The 11,442-nt window shown below is 38.8% G+C and overlaps 1 protein-coding gene across 1 annotated transcript; it reads right to left on the bottom strand.

The window, feature by feature from the left end:
• Nucleotides 1–370: 370 nt before the first annotated feature.
• Nucleotides 371–3,647, bottom strand: tpbg1b (trophoblast glycoprotein 1b). The gene is made up of 2 exons (XM_079829376.1): nucleotides 3,236–3,647; nucleotides 371–2,356 (listed from the first exon to the last, which is right to left on the bottom strand). Exons 1-2 carry the CDS (start codon nucleotides 3,499–3,501, stop codon nucleotides 1,507–1,509), a joined length of 1,116 nt encoding a protein of 371 aa, XP_079685502.1. The 5' UTR covers nucleotides 3,502–3,647; the 3' UTR covers nucleotides 371–1,506.
• Between the last annotated feature and the right edge of the window lie 7,795 nt (nucleotides 3,648–11,442).

Below are 11,442 nucleotides of genomic sequence, written 5' to 3'. Positions count from 1 at the left end.
CAGCACAACTGTTTCCAACATTGATAATAACTGATAATCAGCATATTAGAATGATTTCTGAAGGAACGTGTGACACTGAATACTGGAGTAATGATGCTGACAATTCAGCTTTGCATCACAGAAATAAATTATATTTTAAAGTATATTAAAATAGAAAACTCTTATTTTATATTGTAATAATATTTCAGTTTTTTTCTGTATATTTGATCAAATAAATGCAGGCTTGATGGGCATAAGAGACTTCTTTCAAAAACATTAAAAATAACCGGTACTGTATATAGCATTACATGTACATAATTGTCATAAAAATGTCACAATGCAAAAAAATAGTCTTTGTGTTGTTTATGCATAATATTTATTTTTTTCTTTTGATAAGGTGAAATACGAATTCATTTACACAAGAAATGTCCGGCCTTTGTGAGATTCACTCAAAGACTAAATAGTCTTTTGCTAAACATATGCTGCATAAAACCATGTTATCCAGACACAAGTGGCACAACACATCAAGGATATTTCTTTTCAGTCTTACACATTTGGAAACAGTACTCAAAAAACAGAGCAGGAGACCCTTCAGCACAACGGCCCCAGCTTCATCTGTATCTTATCACCGTAACAGTCCCTTAAACAGAAAAAGCTGGGGAACATATGAGGAACTGAGCCAGACTGAGTCTTCAAAGAGCGAACAGGCTTCACGGAGGAGGGGTCTCGCTCAGCGGCCCTCGTAAGGGCTGGTTCTCATCATTCTGACAATAAAAATGAGTGGAATAAAAACAAAGCAAAACGTCTCTTTTGAACGGAAAAAAAAAGCAGCCAGAGATTTCTGCAAACTGGCTCTCTTTCTTCAAAAGATCCTCCTTCTAGAGCTTAGAGGAGGCTATCCTCCTGCTGGAATGCTTTTGGAGAGAAAATCCGGCACATTCTTTGCAGACTCCCTGTGGATAGAGGGACAGAAAGGACCATAGAAGGCTGCTAATTCTGTTGCTTAGGGTCCGATACTAGAAATGCATACACTTCCATAAAAGAGGGCTGCACAAGCATGCAATAAAACAGTCCTCAAAACTCCACAAACAGTACAGTATGCATTTATATATCTATATATATAAGATTTGTCCCTTTTTTAAGCTGGTCAGCCCCTTCAATCCAATAAACAAGGCACTTGAGCACTAAAGAGGTGGGCAATATTCCAGTTCAGGACAATGGAGATTGGTGGGGGGTTTGTTGGTGGTGGTCAGAGTTACTTTATGGCTTCTGCCCCCTTATTGGGCTAATCCTCAAACATCCCATGATGACTGAGAAGCAAATGCATCTTGGGGCAATTTGTGTGCAGACTTGAGGGGGAGGTGTGCTTGTTATAAAGGCTTCGACAAGACAGGCAGTACATGCTTTTCACAAGAAATGTGCCTACTTAAGTCTACATGTTCGCGACACACAGGCATTTCCCAAGTATAAATGCAATAGAAAACATGTTCATTAAAGGAGCTTGGTTTGGGAAGAGTTCATGTCCAATCACACATCAGCTGTTGTCGAAAACTGCGACAATCTGGGATCGGAGTCGATCTCATATCGGTAGTGGTACCCTTCCCAGACTTCCCGACATGCGTCGCGCATGTCATTGATGCGCTTCTTAATACCTTTGCGGTTCAGGTAGAGCACAAAGAGAAACATGAGACCAACAAATCCCAGCACGAGACCCAGGAAGACATAGGAGGTCTGCAGTGCTAGGTTGTCGACCTCACCTGCCTTATGGCAACCCAACTCCAGTTCGCCCACAGTCAATAGCGATGTGTTCCGCAATGCGATGGGGAACGCACAAGTCAGGTGCTCGACGTCCTCTACTTGCACTTGTGAGCCGTTCAGCCAGGCGGCAAAAGGCTCGATGTCACATGTGCAGGTGTAAGGATTCTCCGCCAAGTGGAGCCTTACCGAACGCAACTGCTCCAGCTCCTTTAGAGCCTCTTCACGTAAAGTCCTGAGGGCATTATGGGTGAGATCGAGCTCCTGGAGCTGATCCAGTCCTGTGAATGTGCCGTTATGTATGGACACTATAGAGTTGTTGGCAAGCTGAAGGCGCCGCAGGCCGACAAGATGGCAAAAAATGCCGGGGGGCAAATAGACAAGGCCGTTACTGGACAGGTCAAGCCCCAGCAGGTCACTCAAGGTACTCCAGCGAAGAGAGGTGGCTAAATCAATGACGGACGAGTGGTTGTAGAGAGCCCGACTGAGGTTGAGCTCCCTCAGCATACGGGTCTGGACAGTGAACGCCTCAGGATGGATGATGGCCAACTGGTTGTTGCTGAGGTCCAGCGATCTGAGGCTCCGCAGGCTAGAAAATGTATGAGACTTCACCTCAGAGATCCTGGAAAGAGAAAAATGAACAATTTTACACTACACTCCTGAAAATAAAGGTTCCAAAAGTGTCGCAGTGATGCCTTTGAAGAACCATTTTTGGGGTCCCCAAAGAACCTTTCAGTGAACAATTTTGAACATTTTAATAATCTAAAGAACCTTTTGTGCAATGCAAATATTCCATTGAGGTTAAAGGTTGCTCATGAACCATCAAGGCCAATAAAGAGTGCAGTTGCAGGGTCAGAACTACCACTGATATTGAAGAGGGTTATTTATTTGCTTGTTTAAGCCATGTCAGCATCTTAGGCTATTTTCATGGCAAGAACAGTAACGATAGTTTTTTTAATTTTTTATTATTATTAAAAAGGCAAATAAATAGATAAACATATTTAAAAGAAGATGACACCAAATGATAATTTACTTTTACAGAAAGATTTAAGGTGCTCTCAAGTAGTTAACACTACTAAAAACTTATTTTGAGAGGACTTTCTGTATAACAGTTGCTTTAATTCATTCAATATTATGGTGATAGATTTTTCACATCTGGTCCTGAATATAAGGTCACATCTTTGACTAGTAAGATCCTATTTCCTTTAGTCATAAATCTGTTTTAATAGCTCATACATTATATAGAATGCACAATGTATAGAATGTGGCTCATTTAAAAATAAAACAAGCTAAAAATATCTGAGGGTCAATAAAACCTGTACACACATTACAAATCTTAAAGCTTCTATTTGAGATTTCTCCTTTGAAAAAGTAGCATTGCAGCCTACCAAAATAGGCAACTTACATTTAGTATTTACTCTCCTTTAAAAAAAGATATTTAAAACGACAAAATCTATTCCATATTAATTTCAAGGTGAATTATACGCAGCTTCGACTTTACCTGTTGTTAGACAGTGACAAATTTGTCACGTTGTCCAGTCCCTGGAAAGACTCGGGTCCGATCTGACTGATGTGGTTTCCGATGATGAAGAGGTTTCTGGTGTAGCTCGGGATGCCGGTCGGTATGTCCCGCAGATCTTTAGAAACGCATTTGACCGTCAGCGCGGCTTCTGAGCACTCGCAGCCGGCTGGACACACCGATGCGCCCGCGGAGAGCGCAGCGCACAGCAGCCCAAAAACCAGCGCGCACCGTCCAAGGGCGAACATGGTGAAATATCAGCAATACCTCATCAATCTCTCTAAAAAAATGCCCTCATTTAGCTTGTGTGCGCGTCCAGTGATCCTTTTCTGCAAAGTGTCTCTCCAAGACCCCAGTCCAGCGTGCTCGTAACTTCACTCACTAGTGTGTGTGTGTGTGTGTGTAGTCTCCCTGCGTGCTCGACTTCTTTGCATTAGAGAAACTCGTGCATGAATGAGAGGCAGACACTTTATTTCCATGAGAAAAAGAGGTTCTCTGTGTGGGACGTTTGATCCGCTCCTCTCAAACAATGGGACTGAATCACTACTGCTCTCAACAATCAGCAGGGAGGAGCTTTGGACTCGCACCTCTCCCCCTCCACTTCAACATATAGACCGATACTAGGATCACTCACATCTCACACTCATCATAGTGATTGATAGGCTTAATTAATAGTGATTAAAGCTCATAAAAAGATTACGACAATCCAAGATCTCTTAGTTTAGCTGATCTTTTACTTCAGTACAACTCAAGTCTCCAATTCTGCTAGTTTTAGTGTACACTTACAAATTAAAAACGTTTTGTTCAGAAGTTCCTTATAGGTTTAGCAAAGGGTTTGTATGTTCTTGACAAAGTTATAGATGCTACACTGAGCAGTGGTTCTCAATTAGGGGGTGGGGCCCACTAGGGGGCCTCAGTAAACTTTCAAAGAGGGCATTTGCCCATTACATACAGGCCAAAAGTGATGCCAGGAGGGGATTGACGTGAAGACTTGTTTTTAATGATCCTAAAAGTTTAATTAAACCATCTAAATATTAGGAAAATATTTTATATACTTCTTAAAAACGAAGGAAGAACAAAACACTAAACTTGGTTGAGGTATTTATCTGAACAAAAAATATTAGGCAAAAAGTGTGCAGCAGCAGGTTTTATTTTAATATGCAAAAAATGCATAGAAAATTCAAAAGCTTAGGAAAAAGCTTACATTAAAGGGATAGTTCACCCAAAAATGAAAATTGTCATCATTTACTCACCCTCATGTTGTTCCAAACCTGTATGAGTTTCCTTCAAAAGAAGGTATTTTAAAGAATGTTGGTAACCAGAAAGTTGATGGCACCCATTGACTTTCATAGTATTTTTTCCTACTATGGAAGTCAATGGGTGAACTCTCTGGTTGCAATTTTTTTGGGTGAACTACCCCTTTAAGGAAAGTCATACAGTTTTGGAACAACTTGAGGGTGAGTAAGTAATGACACAATTTTGGGTGAACTATCCCTTTAACAACATCATCAGTTAAAAAATATTTGATGGTTCTCTCTTGTTTTGCATGTGTTCATAATTTATTTGCATCACCGCCTGGCCAAAGATTATGTCTGCACAATTTGGCATGTTTCACACACACACGCATGCACACGCGCACACACACACACACACGCGCACACACACGTAGGGTTTTCATGTTTTATGGGGACTTTCCATAGGCGTAATGCTTTTTATACCGTACAGACCGTATATTCTATCCCCCTACACTGCCCCTGCCCCTAAACCTACCCATCACAGGAGACATTCTGCATTTTTACATTTTCAAAATAACATCACTTAGACTGATTTATAAGATGTTTTCCTCATGGGGACCTAAAAATGTCCCCACAAGGATGAGGATTTCGGATATTGCCATCTTTGTGGGGACATTTTGAGTGCACACACACACACACACACACACACACACACACACACACACACACACACACACACACACGACAAACAAAGCATGTATTGGAATTTTTAAGCAAACTGTTCCTTAAAAATAGGTTTAGGCTGATTGAGGATTCTAACTTAAAAGATTAGTTCACTTCAAAATTAAAATTCCCTGATAATTTACTGACCCCCATCTCATCTAAGATGTTCATGTCTTTCTTTCTTCAAACATTCCAGGATTTTTCTCCATATAATGTACTTCAATGGCAACCAACGGGTTGAAGGTCCAAATCAATGCAGTGTCAAAGGGTTTAGGGGACTCTGCACAATCCGAGCCAAGGAATAGGGCCTTATCTAGCGAAACCATCGGTCATAAAAAAAAAAAAACAATTATATACTTTTTAACCACAAATGGCTCGACTTCAGTTTGTTCTTCTTCACGACGTATGTCACGTCGGAAAGGTCACGGCCGTGATGTAGGTGGAAGTACCGACCCAGTGTTAAAACGAACATGCAAAGACTAAATCAAATGCCCTTTACAAAAATAAAGGTAAAACATGTCGATGTCGGACAATTTTAAAGTCGGAGGAAAACATGAGATGGGAGTTTTTCGGCACTAGGTCGGTACTTCCATTTATGTCACGTGTGAACTTTCTGACGTGATGAAGTCATACGTCGTGAAGAAGAACACCAATAAAGTCAATTAAGACCCTATTTCTCGGCTGGGATTGTGCAGAGCCCTCTTAAGCCCTTTGAAACTGCATTGATTTTGACCTTCAACCCATTGGTTGCCATTTAAGTACATTATGTGGAGAAAAATCCTAGAATGTTTTCCTTAAAAAATCATTTATTTTTGACTGAAGAAAGACATGAACATCTTGGATGAGATGGGGGTGAGTAAATGATCAGGAAATGTTCATTTCGAAGTGAACACCCTTTAAGGATGTTGTATATCCAAGGCAGCATATTCTGCATATTTTAGATAGAAGACCAAGAAAAAAAACTGTTATGTTTGTTTTGATTTCTTTACCCTTCCAAAAAAAATCTCGAAAATAATTATGATTTAAATATATGACAGTCTTTGTTCCTTTTATTAAAATAGAGGAAGAGGTCAAACCATAGCTTATGTAGGGGCCTTTGAATACTGACTGGATGAAAAGCACCGCAGAGCTTCTTCAGGTCAGTGTTATTGGCTTCAGAGTTCTGTCCAGGTTTTCTGAAGATTAATCTAGTAGTTCAATGTTTTTGTATGGAGAAGTTGGGAACATTGATGTGATATCCCTCTCCACAGGACCCCTCATCCTTTGAACTCGGCGGGGGTCTGTTGAAGTGCAGGGGGGACAATAAGCTATGAATTCAACACATTGTTCTTTTGCCTGCTGAGTCAGTCATTTGTTCTCTAGCGCAATTAAATGTTTCCAGGGCAACCGGAGCGCACGAAAAATAACATTTGAAACATTCTGAAAAAGCATGCATGTATTATAAGTCATACTCTATACACTCTAAAAAAAAAAAAGGTTCTATATTGCACCAAAAATGGTTCTTGGCTCGTAATCATAGGGGAACCTTTTTTAGTGCTATATAGCACCAATTTTGGTGCTTCAGTGGTTCTTCAGCGGTTCTTCAGAGGTTCTTCAGCGGTTCTTCAGAGGTTCTTCACCGGTTCTTTGACTAAGGTGCTATATAGCACCTCTGAAGAACCGCTGAAGAACCACTGAAGCACCAAAATTGGTGCTATATAGCACTAAAAAAGGTTCCCCTATGATTACGAGCCTTTTTTTTTAGAGTGTATCCTGAGTCAAAACTGTGTTGTCCACTGTTTTTGAATGATAAAAAAACTATATCAAATAGAACTCTCTAAACATTTATTGAATAAGGCAGTGCTTGTATAGCCAATATGCACATTTAGAAACCATGAACAGTATAATGAACTACAATACTTGATAGAATAACTGTTTAATCTGTTTATTAATTAAGTCTTTCATCATTTTTGTATAGAGACAAATGCTGCTTCGCACTTAGAAAGATAAAAAAAAAAAAACCATTGTATATAGTAATAGTAAACATCTTTTATTGATATGAATAAGGCATGGACATTAAATATCATAAATTATATTGTTGGCAGAATCTGATGATGAAACAAAACTGGGAACTTTAAATTAAACGATTTAGAAGATGATTTTGTTTCCATTGGTTTTTGATGACAGGATATTGGCTTTTGCCACTGATGCAAACATTGTGCAAACTCGATAACTCGATTTAAAAATCACCATTACTGGGCGCTTTGGAGTAAAAGTAAATGACAATGAAAGACCAACAGACCAATTTAAACTGATGCACGATTTATAAAAAGAAAGCGGATAAAGCACACAGTCATCTTTCTTCACATTCTTATATTGAATGCACTAGAAGGTTATTGCCATATGAATATAAAAATAAGTGGTAACTCATCTGGAGTAAGAAAGGCCTTGTGAAGTGTTTTTATTTGACCCTGTTTCTAGTTGTTCCATGTGCTCTTACTAAATGGTTGATGTTATTCAGGGTTAAAAAAAAAAGCATTCTACTTCTCTTATTTATCTATAACGCTCAACATACCATACATACTACAGCCAGAAGGCAAAATACATGCAAAATATATCATTACAAAGATTCTAATAACCTGATATTAAAATGCATTTGATTATTAGCAATAAATAAGAAACCCCGAACTATCAACTGTTAAATACCAATCGCAGTATCATACTTTCTTAGTAGCAGACAGAGCAGAACATGCTAAATAAGCAAACATTCATGCACGCGCACACACACACACACACACACACACACACACACACACACACACACACACACACACACACACACACACACACACACACACACACACACACACACACACACACACACACACACACACACACACACACACACACACACACACACACACACACACACACACACACACACATACACACACACACACTAATGCAGCTGCAGAAGGTTTGAGGTGACAGTTTCATAAATATTAAAAGTCTATTTGTTAATAATTGTGCAAAGATAATGTTATTCTGAGCTTAAGCGGTGCATGAAAAAAAAACATTTTCAGCTCCTTTTTACGCATAGATAAGTTGTAAATGAACCAATAGTCAAAAGCAGAATCATGGAATCTGCTAATAAAACTGTTCTAATGCCAAAAATGTATCATATATTTAAGTGCCGCTTTCCATATGGGATGTCTCATTGCTTTTTAAAGGCAGAGCACAAATTATTTTGTAGGGGAAACTATCAAACAAAAATTGAACATAACATGAAACCACATTTTTTTAGCGGTATCTAAAAGCTTCTAAGCTCAACCCTGTTACCACATGATTCCCACTTACAAGAAGGGGAACATTAATTGTATCTGTGACATCCCAATAATTTGGAAAACTTAAGTCAGCTTTTACAAAGAATTTGGTGTTCCGTTAACAGTGGCTACATTCGTAAAGCTCAACCATTCAACCTGGTTAGTAAACAAGTTTTTTCAATAATCTGAGAAATTGTCAACAATTGGTCCCAAACAAGCCAAATTCGCAACAAAAATTAAATAAATAATAATAATAATAAAAATAGGCTTGTAAAGTAAATGTAAGACCTGGAATAGAATAGAATATAAAAAATTAAATATGTAAAAATAAATCAGATAAAAGATATATATATATATTTTTTTTAAATAGTTCAGGCCCTTTTGTACCCTATTTGTGGAAAGTGGCATGTGAATGTGAACATTTTACATATTGTAACCATAGAAAGATTTCAGTGAATAAATGAATGTTTTATAAAAGTATAAACCCGTGGAATGCCATCATCTTTAGGGATTACGAACAGGAAATGGGAAGTACTGGGCTGCCGTGCCTATCAAAACAGTCAAATGTGCTTCTGATCCACTAGTTCACGTCTTTGAAGACAGGAAAGCCGTCGGTAAGGACGTCACACTTCACACGGGCGTTCTAATCTGATCAGCTCTAGCCGGTGCCAGCAGGGGACACACACTCCTCACACACAGCAGCCCATCTGAAGAGTCTCCAAAGAGCTCAAGACACTTGGCTACCTGCTGCTCTTGGCAATACTTCCAAAGACCGAGAGAGTGTGAAAGGGGGAGTGAAAAGAAAAAAAAATGTGAGAAGAGAGAAATAGGTATTAGAGTTCGGTGATTTTGCTTTCTGAGTCTAAACAAAGAGGGGATTTCATTTACGCACAGGATCCATGGAAACGGATTTGGTGTCCAGACCATAGTGTAAGATTACAGCAGGATTCGATATGTGTTTGAAACTAAATGCACAGTTCACGGCGGCAGTGGAGAAAAGCAAACAGACCTCTAACAGGATTTCTCTGTTCTGGATTACAGTCATTCGTTTTCTTCTAGATTATACACCAATCAGACGCACAAGTGAAACATTTTCACCCAAAATCAGAAGGAAACAAAATATATATTTTGCATAAAGAAAATAAAGCCTATCCTGCTATTAGGAGGATAGCTCATTTTTTCATGACAATTACAAAAAACAAAATGTAATTACTTTAAATACAGTTTTTACTGTTATTAAAATAAAAATAATGTGCCTCAAACAAGTCATAGCATAATGATACTTTTGCAAATCATTATCTATGATTAATATGATTAATTAAAGCAGAATACATGACTTTGACCCATTAAGGCAATTAACACGTTAATTTACACTATTAGTTAATAATACTGTATGATAAGGAATTAAATAAATACATTACATAATATCATATATTAATTCATAGTTCTTCATGAGTCATTTATTAACACATGATTATCTGTGGATTAGATAAGAATGAATTAATGTATATTAGTGCATCTGTATAGTAAACTTTTACCAAATAGTATGATATTTTTGAGGGCCCAATTTGACTTCAAGTTTGTTTCAGGTTTCAGGTTGTTTTTCTTCCTGATGATTCACCAATTAAGATGTACAAGTGAATCTCACAGGCCAATGCCATTTACATCTCAAATCAGAAGGAAAAATATTATAAGAAAATAAAGCATGTTATTATAGGATGTTTAAGATGTTCATTCATTTATTACAGTTTTTACTGTTATTTATATAAATGTAAAACTAGTTTTATGTGCTTAATTGTCATGAAATAACAATCACATTCACAAATATATATACACACACATACATACAGATGGGAGAACAAGTATTTGATACACTGCCGATTTTGCAGGTTTTCCCACTTACAAAGCATGTAGAAGTCTGTCATTTTTATCATAGGTACTCTTCAACTGTGAGTGACGGAATCTATACAAATCCAGAAAATCATATTGTATGATTTTTAAGTAATTAATTTTCATTTTATTGCATGACATAAGTATTTGATACATCAGAAAAGCAGAACTTAACATTTGGTACCGAAACCTTTGTTTGCAATAACAGAGATCATGCGTTTCGTGTAGTTCTTGACCAGGTTTGCACACACTGCAGCAGGGATTTTGACCCACTCCTCCATACAGACCTTCTCCAGATCCTTCAGGTTTCAGGGCTGTCGCTGGACAATACAGACTTTCAGCTCCCTCCAAAGATTTTCTATTGAGTTCAGGTCTGGAGACTGGCTAGGCCACTCCAGGACCTTGAGATTCTTCTTACGGAGCCACTCCTTAGTTGCCCTGGCTGTGTGTTTCTGGTCGTTGTCATGCTGGAAGACCCAGCCACGACCCATCTTCAATGCTCTTACTGAGTTGTTGGCCAAGATCTCGCGATACATGGCCCGGGTCATCCTCCCCTCAATACGGTGCAGTCGTCCTGTCCCCTTTGCAGAAAAGCATCCCCAAAGAATTATGTTTTCCACCTCCATGCTTCATGGTTGGGATGGTGTTCTTGTACTCATCCTTCTTCTTCTTCCTCCAAACACTGCGAGTGGAGTTTAGACCAAAAAGCTCTATTTTTGTCTCATCAGACCACATGACCTTCTCCCATTCCTCCTCTGGATCATCCAAATGGTCATTGGCAAACTTCAGACAGGCCTGGACATGCGCTGGCTTGAGCAGGGGGACCTTGTGTGCGCTGCAGGATTTTAATCCATGACGGCGTAGTGTGTTACTAATGGTTTTCTTTGAGACTGTGGTTCCTGCCGTGTAGTTCTGGGCTGATCCCTCACCTTCCTCATGATCTTTAATGCCCCACGAGGTGAGATCTTGCATGGTGCCCCAGACTGAGGGAGATTGACCGTCATCTTGAACTTATTACATTTTCTAATAATTGTGCCAA

Source organism: Gobio gobio (genome assembly GCF_949357685.1).
Source record: "Gobio gobio genome assembly, chromosome: 11".
NCBI lineage: Eukaryota > Metazoa > Chordata > Actinopteri > Cypriniformes > Gobionidae > Gobio > Gobio gobio.
Note: the sequence above shows the minus strand (reverse complement) of the source record. Positions and strands in the feature narration are given on the sequence as shown.